Below are 15,061 nucleotides of genomic sequence, written 5' to 3'. Positions count from 1 at the left end.
GACACAATGTTGTATCCTTTTAATTTTTGACACTATATCTTACAGGTAAAACACATAGTTATAATATAAACAATTACTTTTTTTTTCTATTTCCTCCGTCACTTCAACTGACGTGGAGAGAGAAAAAATAATTTTTTATGTTATAACTATGTCTTACCGGTAAGACATAGTGTTAAAAACTAAAAGGACACAATTTGTGTCCTTTAAAAGGACAAACACTTAATTCTTGAAAGTAACAATCATGAAACCAAATGAATAACAACACTATAATTATGAAATATGAAGGTCCATTGAACTATTGTGTTTTGGGTTATTGCACACATAAAGAATAGTCAAAAACCTAATTCCCAAATGTGAGAACTTTCCATCGTGCTTATGATTGTTGCAAACAAGTGTGATGTTCTCTAACGTGAGATATTGAAAATTTAAGGAATAGAGATAATGAAAGAGGAGACGACGGACAATGCTTATTATACATATAATTATTATATTTGTATGTTTTCATATCCTTAAGATAATATTTGGTTCATTACTTATTATGTTGTGGGAAGAAAGTGAAATTCTTATGTTTGAAATGTTTACCGAAAATGTTAATGCATTTTTATATGTTTGCTTTGATATATAATCAACGACAATTGTTCATTTGAATTTTCAATATTATGTGATATTATTTAGTACATAATTTAGATAACTATGTTAGAATTCATAGTAAATTTTTTTTTTAATAAATTTGTGTAATTATAATAAATATTTTGATATGTTAAATTTTTTAGCACCGCCTAAATTTTTGGGCCAACTCCGCTACTGCTCTCACCTTCATCTGCTTAGCTCTAATGCGTCAACTGAGCTACCATCATTTCATCGTTGACACATTTTTGTAATTGTATAACTATGCTTGAGCAGTGACGGTATTTGGAATGAGCGATAGCCATTTACACGACACTTATATTTTGTAATTGTAATTTCATTTGGAAGAAGATCCTTTTATTATTAAATCAACTATGATATATATAATCACATGCAACGATTATGTGTTGTTAATAATATGTGGCACGTGTGATGTGTCTCGTGTGACGTGTCACTTCACGTATAACCTAATCATAAATCGAAATATATGATGAATGTTTAGCCATGAACAATATTTTATGGCAACGTGACGACGCTATGGAGGTTGCAAAAATTTTCCGCTTAACGCTTGTGCATTTCAGTATTAAGTATATTCCATTACATTTTTGTTAGGTAACCAAATTAAAATGTGAACGTATAAAAAATATATAAATTAATTATAATTAAATAATAAAATCAAATTAAACATGAATTAATTTATATAAAGTATGTATGGCTAGTATTATTCCACATTACCACATTACCACATCCTTCAGGTCCAAGAGGAACAGCAGATTACGAGGTCTTATTTTGTTGGTCAATGATGAAAACTTGACTACTGGTTTGGCAAAAAGAGTCGTGATTTAAAGATGGATCGTGGAGTACCATGCAATTGGTCAATTAGATCCCACCGTCAAGTAGTTAGATTTGTGACACGTTTAGGACTGGTGTCCTCTACTGTATAAAGCTCTGCGTCTTCGTCCCAGCTTGCCTAAATTTGGCTTGGAAAGGTTTTTCTTCTCATTATTATTTATTTATTTATTTTTCTCTCCGCTTGAAAAAAATCACTAATTCAGTTTATAAGTTCCATGTAGTTGTTGATCTTATTTGCTAGTCATATAACACGATACGAATTTATTTTTGTTGTCGTCATTTTGTTGTTGTTGATACAAACGTGATTTATTTCTATTTATATTGATATTGTGTTAATGTTGATTTAAATATGACATGAAAAAATTTGTCATGATAAAGACATTCACGTTACTAGGGGTGTAAATAAGTTAAGTTAAGCTTTGCCTTAAATAAGTTTAGATTGTGTAGATTTTTTTGAATCTGATCTGACCTATTAGTCTGTGTAGGTCTCAAATTATAAATTTGACCTGACCTATATTTAAAAATAAAAGCTTTAACCTAAGTCTATTAGCCTGTTTAAGCCTATTAAACATTCAGCAATTAAAAGAATAATTAAAATAATATTATTTTATTATTCAACATTATTAAAATACTAATTTTATTTATTTTATTTAAAATAAATAATATGATATAGGTCGACTTGTAAGCTTATATGCCGGCCTGTAGACTTATAGACCCGACATGTACAAAAAAGCATATGACTTGTTTTCTAAATATATATTTTTAAAAACCTAGGCCTGTTCTATTTTACTATTTGTAATAGGCCAAATCTGATCTAATATAGGCTAGGCCGAAGATCCCTGTAGGCTGACCTAGCTCATTTACACCCATGTTACGTTAGTGTTATAATCCTGTTACAATTAATTTGTTTAAATTAAAAAATACATAATCATATATTTACTTCACTTACATTATTTTATTTAGTATTTTTAATTTATTTATATGATATTCATCCAAAAATAAAATTGATAAATTATTTTTATCGTATTAACCTGCATAATAAAATAATTGTGTTTATTGAGAATATTCACACTTGTTAGGATGAATAGATAAAAAAATATCCATCGAACTAAATTCCCCCTAATTATGATCGAAGATATTTATTAGGATGAATGAAATAAAAAAACTTGATTTAAAAGTAATTTGATTTTGGTCAGATTAATTTAGTTTGGATTGATTGAAAAAATTCATAAAAATTAACAAAACTATGTTAATTGAAATGGATTGGTTTGAATTAATACAATCATAATATAATATCATGACTAAGCTAAAGAGAACTTTAATTTCTTGTGGCATATATCTCTCTAATATTGAAGAGAATAAAATGCGGTGTAAATTAAAAGATAATGCTAAATATTTTTTTATACCAATATTATTTTACATTTTTTAAAATTTTTATTATTTTATTATAATTAACCTTATCTAAAAAAAATTAAAATTAAAATTATGAATAATTCATAACAAATCATGATGCAAGTTATAATGGGTACACATTAGTATCTACATAGTCCTGAGATATGGCATCAAGTAATGTTTTAGCGGAGAAAATTACTTTAAAAAATTATATTTATCTTCTATAAGACTAGTAGTAATGACATAATATTTCCCACAATGTTAATTTATTGAATTGATAGATAAAATATATTTCTATTAAAGGGCAGATAATTCTTACATTGATATAAAAATATGAAGTCTTACTCTATCAATTTTGTATATAATAACTCGTATAATTAAAAAAAAAAATAGAATAAATAGGAAAAAGTGAGATCAACATGCAAAATAAACTGATCTTCCCTTTACTTATATATTTTACCCACAAACTCATTTTAATTTTTGGGTTTTATAATTCTCATTTAACATGAGAATTAAAATTTTCTTACACACCCTTCGATTTCTGTGCTGACATGGGTTCTACATATAATTTTTTTTAACACATAGGTCTCACATGCTTTTTATCTCTAGAACATGAGATTTCAATTTTCTTTTAAAATGAAAATTATAAAATCCTTAATTTTTTTATTATTATTTAACACAAGCTTTCCAACAACTTTATAGAAACTCAAAGCACTCCCAGCGTTAGCTGCTATCTACCTCAACATTAATCTCAGCCTAAGATAGTGTTCTCTAGTGATAGCTGTATCAATTTGCAGAACTGTAATAAGTACTTTTTGCTCTAAAAGGGACTTTTTTTTTTTTTTTTGAGTTACCCAACCCTAATTATCTCTTTGAGACGAGTTGGCTCCCTCCGGTATTTCCACGAGCTTCGACTCTTTGAGCCGGCTATGAGACTAATCCGGAGTGCGGGGGAACAGTGATGGCTAAAGGTTCAGCCCCCTCCCCAAGAATGCATTCAGCGGGAATCAAACACATATCTAACCCCACTAACTTAGCGCCAAGTTACCAACTGAGCTGCACCCATCGGGTCTAAAAGGGACTTTTCTTGCTCTTTATATATTTGCACATTCTAGCATTCTGATTCGCGTCAATCGATCGAAATCGTCTCACCAAAAACCAGCGTGCATGACATTATTTATACAAATATTCATCGTTTGATTCACCTATATTAATCTACCAACTAATACTAATATTTATGTACGCATCATTTTATATTTGTATAACTTTTATCATTTGATTTACTTATACTACTTTATCACCTATATAAATGTTGGATGAGGGTTTCTGCAGATTTCAAAGTGAGATCCTGACCTTAAAAACAGTATTTTTTTATAATAAAATATTAAAAGATTAAAATAATTCATGCAATCTCAACTTTCAAATTATTATCGGCGTCTTCTACAGTTGTAAAAGAAATTCCAAAGATCCAGTTCCGTAAATGTAAGAGAAAGGATAACGTGTAATAAACATTTTTCTTTATCTTTGCAAACTAAAGAATTGGCATAGTAATGACTAGGAAAAAGCATGAATAAACAAAATTAAATAAATATATAATACAATAATACACATACATAAATATGTAAATATGAGTTACCAAAAAAAATAAAAAATGCAAATATGATATATGTTAAAATCATAAAACAATACACAATTAAGATCAGATATATAAAATTAATATAATATTAACAAATATACATATATCGTAAATTCAAATAAAATCATCAATTACAGACATAATAAAATATTGTCTAATTATTAACACAAAATCAGTAAAATAAGCTAGAAATATCCAAACCTATTGAAAAAGTATCCTGACACGACTGCAATCACAATTGCACGCACAGGCTACATTTATGAGCAATTAGCAAGATTTATAATTCAAAAGCTTCTTAATAAGCACAAACTTAAGAACGCATAAATAAATAAATAAATGAAATATTAAAATTTAGAATATCCTCCACATTTTTAGGATAAAATTTATATGGTAAGACAAGAGAGCAAACATGAAAATTATGTTTACAATTATGGAAGATATAGAGGCAAAGGAAGGAATATATAATTAATATCACTAATTTTTATTGTGAATACTGAATACACCTACCGATACAAATGACACAATCACCTGAAATAAACGAGGTAAAAACTGAACTAGCTCTACAAATAGTTTACAACCCACGGAAAGGTCAAGGGAAAGATTGAAAAAGAAAGTGCACTTCCTCTAATTTCAACTAATCTTGTATGGTATATGACATAGCTGGCAATGTCCAACAAAAGACGAATCAGGGTTTCGCAAACATCCCTTGCGTTAGGGAGGAAAAATCATATTCTTTAGTAGACTTTGAAGTGGATGATGACACCGGAGCTGCTGAATGAGGTTTACTCACTCCCATTGTCATCATACCATTGACTGGAGCAACTTGCCCCATAGCATAGAAACTGCAACAAATGGTAACCTGATTAACACAAATAAAAAAGGAAGGATATTGACAGTACATGCAGTAGATTTGATGCAGTAGAGAGGTAACAGGATAGAAGGACAGATAAAGAAAAGAACAGTAGTAATCACCAGTGAAAAAACATGCTTACATGTTTCTTTTAATGAACAAGGACACTGTAGATAATGTATAAAATAATCGATGACTAAGATTAATGAAATAGTATAAGACGTTTGTTGCATGGTTTGTAGATTAATGCCCGGTTTGTAAGATAATCTTCAGCAAAAGATGCCATAATACAGGTAAATTCATGGGAAGTTCTTGGAACAAAATAACGCCCCATTGGCATGCCATTGCAGGGGGGGGGGGGGGGATAGCCTTTGCATTCAAGATTAAATTCAGAGCAGCACAAAGGGCAGCAATACTTCCATTTGACTTACCTGATTAATTTTCTAATGCTAATGGCACCACCCTCAATTACAAAATGAAAATTCTAGGGCCTATTTGGTTCAAGGAAATCTTTTCTATTTCTAATTTTTGTTTTTGTTAATAATTACAAAAATGCCGTTAGGAATCTAGACATAGATTCTGAGTTTTTCGAGAGAGATATGAGAAAAAGAAGGAAAAATAGAAAGAATTCTTCTGTAATGTTTTATTGAATTACAATCGACAACTAAGGAGAGAATTCTCCTTCCAAAGGTTTCCCCTTCGCAAATTTTCATAATACAGCTAATGCCCAGTTACCAAATGCTAACAAATCTCCATTCCCCCTCTTCTACCTATCTCCAATTTAAGTTGATTCCCTAACTTCAACAACTTTAACCACCCAAACAAAAATATTCTAACTGATTACTACTCCCTATTAGGAACCCAGAAACAGATTCTGAGTTTTCATTGAGATATGAGAAAAACGAAAAAAAGGAAAAAGAGAAAGAATTACAATAGAGACCTAAGGAGAGAATTCTCCTTCTAAGGATTTTCCCTTCACAACCAAGCCAATACTTAGTTCCCAAATGCTAACAATTCTCCATCTCCCTCTTCTACCCTCTCATGCTATTTAAGCTAATTCCCTACTTCTAAGCTAATTCACTTTATTTACTGTTTTCAAAGATCTGTACAGTAAATGGCAAAAACAACGTGGATTAATTTGCTTGTTTCCACCATTTTTTGTACAAAATCTCTCAAAACACATAATAAAGTAAAACAAGGCAACATTTTTGTAACTACTAGTGAAAAAAGAAAATATTTTCTTGAACCAAACAGGCCTCTATATAAAAAGAGGATCTATTTTCAACAGTATGGTTGGAATGGAAACAGAACCCCCAAAATAGCCTTTTGGTACAACAGTCAACAACTAACTCTCATTCATTTTGGCTAATGGAAACGAAGTTGATTGGCACCAATATCAACCAACGATTACTCAGATTCTATAAAGCAGCATCAGGTAATATTCAAGTTAAATCCCTAATAGTTATCCAAACTGAAATTAACTTGGCTTTAAGTACACTAACTAATGACATACCTAGAGGGTGGATATTGAACAGAACTCCCTGCTGGATGTGTTGGAGTCATGTTCGTAGTCTGATTCTGACCCACAAAGAAGAAAAGAAATAAATTAGTTGCTGGACACATAAAAATGAATCATTCATCAAATAACATTTGGCTTACTTTAGTAATTACCTGCATAAATTTCTGAAGCTCTCCCTGACCACCCATGGGTATTACTCCAGAAATCGGGTAGCCAGTAGCTGGCCAATTTTGGACAGGAACATTGGGCCTAGGTGGTTGTATACCCGCAGGGTACTTGGGATCCCCACCAGTAGATTTAGCTGCAGCAGCCATAAGAAGAGACTGTTGCTGTGCTAGCATTGCAAGCTGCTGTTGATGCATAGAAAATGGAGATACCATATTGCTCTGCAGATATCCAATTCACTGGTCAGGTAAAAGCGTGTTCAAATACCCAAAAGAAAAAAAGGAATCGTTTGATGATAGAGAGCAATGAATAAATTCTTGTTGCTTGTCTTGGATAATAACTCACATAGGACAAGATGGGAACAAATGCTCTCATAAGAATATATATATTCAATAAATAAGACTAAGCATATCAAGTCAAAGAAGTAACTCCATAATCTTGGCAAAAAAATTAAAATATTACTATTTTAATAAATAATTACGAATAAGTTGCTGTTTCGAACCTATATACGAATCTATTGCACTCATTCACGCCCAAATTAGGCGTGACTATTCACGCCTAAGTTAGGCGTGCCAAGGCATTCACGCCTAAATTAGGCGTGACTCGTCTGGTGTTAACACGTGATACAAAAAATTAATAGTTTAACTGTAAAACTTTATAAGACCATAACTTTTGACTCGGGTATCCGAATGAGGTAATTATTTATTTGATTCCACATAACTTTTTGAGATCTACGCAATGACATCTCATTTGATATATTTTATCTCTCACAAACACAATTCAAATTTGCAACAATGATACTATAAAGATGGCACCAAAGTGGATTAACTCATCTATAAATAAGGATACTTAATGTCATATTAAAATATATACTTCCACCAAGTGTTTGAAAAAAAATAGTTTACAAGGTTATTTATTTAATTATTAAAATATATACAAATTTATATAATATTTTACCAAGTGTGTTTAGAATATTTATTTAATTATTTTCTTTATTAATACAGATATTTCAAATTGATTTTTGAGTTTAAATCACAAATTAAATCTTTATTTTGTTTTTCTTATTAATAATAATTTTTTAAATTTTTTTGATAATACACTATATAATACAATTATTGGAAATTTGAATTGTGTTTGTGAGAGATAAAATATATCAAATGAGATGTCATTGCGTAGATCTCGAAAAGTTATGTGGAATCAAAAAAAGAATTACCTCATTCGGATACCCGAGTCAAAAGTTATGGTTTTCCAAAATTCTACAGTTCGTAAGTTGATTTTTTTTGCCACGAACACTAGATGATTCACGCCTAAATTAGGCGTGAATGCCTTGGGTGTCACGCCTAATTTGGGCGTGAATAGTCACGCCTAATTTAGGCGTGAATGAATGCAATAAATCCGTAGATAGTTTCAAAACAGCTATGTATTCGTAATTATTTATTAAAATAATAATATTTTAATTTTTTTGCCCCATAATCTTACATAAACCAATTGAAGCATTGGCTCATACCTTCTCAAAGAGGCTCATAATATCATTTTTCACATCTTTCTGTGGTTTTTCTGGAGCTAAGCTTGGTGTCATAGAAGGTGAATCTTTAAATAGATCCTCAATTCCAGATGCAGATTGGGGAGTACTCCCAACAGCTTTCGGCGGACTGGTCTTCTCAGCTGTCAACCCCTCTGCAGCAGCTGAAACAGTTATAGCAACGAAATTACAACCTAAGTTCTACACAACATAATCAATAGAACCTTCAAATCTTCCAAACAAAATGTCTAGCAACACTTTCTATTGTGGTTCCATAGTGTACTTTACAAAAAAAAAGGACAGAAACTTACACTGAAAACCTGCCCAGTTATTATCATCAGCAGTAGAACCAGCTGCCTCTGAGCCATTTTCACTTGGGCCATCCATAGACAACATGTTGAAAAGGTCCGTAGCATAGTCAACTTTTGAAGGGGTATTGTGAGCTGTTTCTGTGACCTGCTTTGATGTTTCAGCTTGTGGTTGTGGTGCTACTGGTTCCGCTTTCTCAACAAGCTGAGATTTGGTAACAGGAGTAACCTATTCATAAATTTCAAAACACTATAAACAATAACAATTCCCAAATTTAAAGAAGAATAAGGGAAGAAATTTCATTATTAAAAAAAGAAGCAGCAGGAATCATCTATGTTAATTGCTCATAACAGCATAATTTAACATGTTACTGCAAATATATAATAAGAAAAATTCTTTAATAGAAGACTCTATGCAATTGGCCCTCTTAAATTACTTCTATTGCTAAAAAATAGTAGAATCTCGTGACATTGATTGCAGAACAGACCTTACAACTGCAATTCCCCATTTAATGCAACATAACATCAAGTAACAAGAGAAAAAAAATGTTCACATGTAAAACAGCAATAAAATAAAGAGGGGGGAAAAATAAAGATTACCTGCTCAGGTGCTCTGGTAGGTGCAGGAATACTAATTCTTGTAGCAGAAATTGCATTTGATGGTTGGATTTTCTTCCTTTCCTCAAAAGTATTCTCAGAAATAGTAGCATAACCATGCCCACTTCTTTCCGCAGGTCTCTGCCTATGTGAAGGAATTTTCTCTTCCCGCAGTCCAGAAGGTGTTTTTGGATTCCCATCCCTTGGAACCCATCTCTTCTCTTCATACCTTTAAATATATGCAATAAGTGAAACCAGGCGCACAAAACAAGATTCATACACTTCAAACAGTACAAAGATGAAAATTTAGCCAAATTCAAGGTGTTTATCATCATACATACTTTGCCCGAATGAAATTCTCAATTCCAACTCTATCATAATTTGGAGGTAATTCTGCTTCCCAGTAACTATTTGCTTTCTCGTTTCCCATTGCTGTATAGGACCGAAACAAGAAATTCAAATATATAATGAGTTGACTGTATGACTAATGCACATAAAGAAAATTCAAAATAACTACAAGCTCATGACCATTCAGATTCTCTTACAATGAATGAATGCAACTTGCTCTGGAAGCCAAGTGTCAAGAGTTGCAGAACGAACCTGAAAGGTAAGGCATCAAGTAAATATAAAATACACTATTGGCACATGTGATTAGATATTAAGAAATAGTCTTTAGTTACTATAAAAAGTCAACGTTTAGGACTTAGGAGCCATATTTTAGTTATTCCCTCATCAAGTTGAGTCAGTACCAATACTTGATTGTAAATGGAAAACTAACAAAACCATATTGAAAAACTTAGTCAACCAAAAAATTTATTGATCAGCCTAGCACTCTTCAAAGTAACAGTCCTTCTTGAAATTAACAAATAAAGGCCCTACAGCAGCCACGACTGACCTATAAATATACAACAACAACAACAACAAAAGTCTTTTCCCATTAGGTAGGGTTGGCTCTTAATATACAAATAAAAAATGAAGAAGGAATATATTGATGATACTCATGTAGAAACCTTTTGTTTGTTATTGCTAGCAAGTGTGATAAATAAGCATAAAAAAATTGCAGTCTCTGTCAAAATGAATCATATAGAGAATCAGTTAGTCACATTACAATTGCTATAACACATGCAGAGCACAGAAACATACTCTATATTAACGAATTCCCAGACTCTATTTCTACAAGTCACCATAATATACAATTTCTCTCTTCTGATATTTCACAGTTAAACAGACTCGCCATACCAACCTTTGATATATGCACACCCAAACTTCGATGTATTCCTGAACACTGCATGCAAATAAAGATGCCAAGATTTACACTAGCCCATCTTGGACCTCTGCAAAGTAAATTATCAGAGAAAGTTGAGTGGACATTGTGAACCACACACACACACACACACACATAGAGAGCGAGAGACAGATATATATATAGCTGTTCTTTCATGACTGAAAGATCATGGGTTCGAATCCAGGAAACAGCCTCTTTGCAATTATGCAAGGGTAAGGCTGCGTACAAGGATTACCTCCACCCCACACTTGCTAGTCGGGTTTAACGGGGAGCATGGTTGTTGAATCGCAATACGTATCGTGAATCGTTCGGCTGCTTTTATGTATCGTGAATCGTGAATCGTATCGAATCGTAAGATTCAGAAACAAATTAAAAATAACTTAAAAATATATAATATCTTATAAATCCAAATTAAAAAAAAATCTAAATACCAAAATCCATAAGTAACCAAATCTAAAACCTGTTATTTCTCATATTCATTAAATTTCAAGACTAATATTATCACTACTATCACTATCAGGATCTAGTATTGGCATATCTAGTCCTTCAACCTCTCCATTAGTAGAGTCATCTGACTCATCTCCCATATCTTGTTCAATAATTTGAGATCCTTTTCTGTTATCATTCCTGTTGACATCCTCTTGTATTAAGATACCTTTGCCTTTGCCTTCTTATAAGTCACTGCAAGTCGTCGCTGTTCGCACCTCTCTGCAAGTAGGCTTCTGTTTTGTTGCTTTCGCACCTCTCTGCAAGTCGTCTCTCCTTCTGTTTGCACCTTCGCATCTTTCTGTTCTTGACTTCTTGTTTCCTTTTGTTTTTTAAATGGAATTTTGAATCCCTGATCTTTCTGAAGTAAACAACCTTTCAGATAACAACATACCGTTCCAAATCCTGCGACTGTTGAGTGTTTTTTTTTAATTTTTTTTTTATATTTTGAATCGCAAAAAAATTCCGATTCACGATTCACAACTGAATCGTTCAATTCCACGATTCCAAATCACGATTCATGCCAAAAACGATTTGCTATTGCGATCCGTATCGATTTGCCACTGTATCGTATCGTATCGTATCGCACGATACGTATCGCGTATCGTGCGATACTAACAACCATGACGGGGAGTGGTTTTTTTTTTTTTTTTATATGTATATAGGAAAAATGTTTCTCCTACCTAGGAGATAAAGTTATCTCTTGCAACTCCAAACAACATTGTTTTGGGGTTTGGGAGAAAAAAATATAGGGCATTTTGGAAATTTTGCTTCTCTCTTGGAATATGGATTTTCCCAAAATATCATGCATTTTTCCCCCAAAATGACATCATTTTGGGATTGCAGGAAATAACTTTATATCCTATGACAGGAGAAACACTAAATCATATATATATATATATATATATATATATATATACACACACATCTATGTAACAGCTCATTTTTAGTTATGCGGGTTATTGGATACAAGTGAATCAATGGCCAAAAGTGAGTGTAAGACTTCTTATTCTTACACTTGTGTAAGAATAACCTACCTCTATATATATACTATATGTGTGTGTATATATGTAGTATATATATGTATTTGTATGTATGTATGGATGTACATAGACAATCCACATTTCATGAACCAATTAGTATCTCTTTGCTTGATTTACTACTGACATGACATCCAGATCGGATCATTCAGATCCAGTCAGATACATACTTAGCTTTGCAGTCAGCACATTCCCTATTCTCTGGTAATTTAAGAAGTCCTTCCAGTATCTGCATAGTTAGAGTAAAGAAAGAAAAGATGTAATCAAAAAAGAAAAGGAAAACAGAAAATGTGACAAGTTTGGAACACAAACACATTCATCGAAGGCCAGAACCCAAATTAAAGTTCATATCTTGAAAAAATGAAGGATCTCAAATATACATTACTCATAAACATACATCAAGAATTCAGACACTTGTGACTGCAAGGAAAACTCCTCCCCAATCAACTGAACTTGATCCTTGTTCACATATGAGATACAAATTAAGTCTTCAATTATTTATTTATTTATTTTGCTCAAAATATAAATGAATACTAAACCATAATTTTATAAAAACCGAATAAGATCCGCACAATGTCTTTTCCTTTCTCTTCATCATGGATTATATCCTCCTTAAGATTATAAATTCACAATTACCGAAACAAACAACTAAAAACACACACACACACACACACACAAAAAGTTTAGACTATTCTGGAAAATAACGACAGAGATTTCCAAAAATCCAATTAGCAAAGCTTCCAATAGCTCCACAGTGTTTCACTAAGCATGCAAATAGCACCTACTCATCTACAAAAAGAAATATGCGAAACTAAGTGTGTACATCATCAGATAAAGGATCCAAACTACCAAAACACACAATATCCTGATTGATTAATCCTAACATTGATGTACAAATAGCGGACAGTGATGGATTAAAATCTGACAATCAACGATTATTGATCCGAGGTAAATTGCGAGTACATGAATGTTCAAATCAACAAAAATAAAAGAGGAGAAACCTTCTTGTGCTTGGCGTTAAGCTCCTTCGTAACGTTGGCCTTCTCGTTCATGGTTACAGCTTCACCAGAAAAACGAATCGGAGAAGGAGTTAGCAGAAGCGAAGCGAAGCGAGAGAGAGGAAGATGAAGATCCAAGGTCAAATTGGTCTTTTCACGCTCTTTCCTCTCTCTCTCTCTCTCTCTCTCTCTAACTAAACTACTCGTCTCTGTGTGACCAAACAATGTGAAAAAAACTGACGAAGAAAGATCGTAATGGAAAATCCATTCCTTGACTTTTATTATCTGCGTTTTCACAATATTTTCTAGCGTTCCTTTTCTGGCCCACGCGCTTCAATTGCTTTTGTCTCTATTTAAATGTTTTTTTATCATAAAATTTATTTATCGAAACTTTATGTCATGAATTTATGATATAATCATTTTATTTTTTGAAAAAAAAATATTTTGATACATTATCAATGACATTATTGTAAAATACAATGACATAATTTAATTTATGTGATTGATGTGGACGTAACTAATGACAATTTAAGTGAGATGACACAATAATATTTAATCTCGTTAAGTAAATCGTTAGTTATATACTTATATTATTTACTATGATTGGATAAATTAATTAAAAAATATTCTAATTCCTTAACTTTTACTCAAATTTCATTTTTCTTACAATAAATATTACTCTATTTTCAAATCGAATCTTTTTAAATACCAAATTTATCCTAATCAATAACTGGGTAATCAATGCTATTAGTGTAGCCACTATAAATGCACAAATTGGCATGAAAGTAGATAAAAACCAATCAAATCAAATTCTCCACTCATACAATATGAGAACAGATTAGCCAAAGAGTCACGCATAGGCTGAGAAAAAAGGTGGCATTAGGAATGGAAAAGTAATTAAGCATTACAAATGAAAAAGTTATTAAGAGAATGGGTAATTGTAGTCTCGTGTCACATAAAATTTTGTTATCTCCTACACACTCAATTTAAAGTGGGGTCCAATAAAAAATAAATAAAAATAATTGGCACAAGTATCAATGTATGTACGTAAGATAAAAAAAATTTCTTATTGCATAAGAGTAATATTGCTAGAAGAGAATAGATGTAAATGCATTTAGATGAGTAATGTGTTATAATTTAACAAAGTGTACTGCACGATAACTAAAAAGTTATCATCAAGAAAGGATTTCCGTTACTCCAGAAAAAGACACAACTCTCATTTATTACCCATTGGAAATTTGGAATGAACCAGAAGCGAGGAAAAAATATTTTTATAAACAAGGACACTGAAACGTACATGAGGAAAAATATCTCCCATATTAGTAAATCTCGTCCTAAAATTGAAAAAAAAAAAAGTAATTCATTAATTATATTTATTTTACTCAATCTTTTATAATTAGTGCTACTAGTATTGGACTTTTTGTGCTCTTTTCTTATATGGTTGAAAAGGAGTGATCAAATTTTGCACAGATATGGACTGTGGACCATAGCATTATTGGTAGTGGCACATGAATTATAATTTACAGTGATTGCCAAATGATGTTTTGAGGTGTTTTTTCATTGCCCCTTTTTTTCCCAATGTCAACACTAATGAGATGACAAAGAAACCACTCACTTTCAGCTTTTTGCTGCAATGGAAATATTGGAGAAGTCCAAAGATAAGGATAATCACATTGAAAATTTAATACAATTTAATCTGATTTTGTTCCAATTTGGTATCAGAATAAGTAAATATACTATTGAAGATATGGATATCAGAATACACGTACGTTAAAAGAAACCAT

The 15,061-nt window shown here is 31.8% G+C and overlaps 1 protein-coding gene across 2 annotated transcripts; it reads right to left on the bottom strand.

Moving 5' to 3' along the window:
• Nucleotides 1-4,919: 4,919 nt before the first annotated feature.
• On the bottom strand, nt 4,920-13,512 carry LOC133289625 (ADP-ribosylation factor GTPase-activating protein AGD5-like). Of its 2 annotated transcripts, none has more exons than XM_061487605.1 (11): nt 13,281-13,512; nt 12,450-12,508; nt 10,712-10,802; nt 10,014-10,068; nt 9,810-9,900; nt 9,472-9,697; nt 8,875-9,100; nt 8,549-8,727; nt 7,029-7,262; nt 6,871-6,935; nt 4,920-5,349 (listed from the first exon to the last, which is right to left on the bottom strand). In XM_061487605.1, the coding sequence occupies exons 1-11, from the start codon at nt 13,329-13,331 to the stop codon at nt 5,193-5,195; spliced, it is 1,434 nt and encodes a 477-aa protein (XP_061343589.1). In that variant the 5' UTR covers nt 13,332-13,512; the 3' UTR covers nt 4,920-5,192. The 2 variants fall into 2 exon arrangements, with proteins under 2 accessions (XP_061343589.1, XP_061343590.1); XM_061487606.1 differs by having other exon boundaries at nt 8,875-9,076.
• Nucleotides 13,513-15,061: the final 1,549 nt, after the last annotated feature.

This window comes from Gastrolobium bilobum, unplaced genomic scaffold, assembly GCF_033153095.1.
Source record: "Gastrolobium bilobum isolate Gb01-03AN ecotype WA unplaced genomic scaffold, APGP_CSIRO_Gbil_v1 utg12401, whole genome shotgun sequence".
Lineage (NCBI taxonomy): Eukaryota > Viridiplantae > Streptophyta > Magnoliopsida > Fabales > Fabaceae > Gastrolobium > Gastrolobium bilobum.
This window is presented reverse-complemented; position numbering and strand designations above follow the sequence as displayed.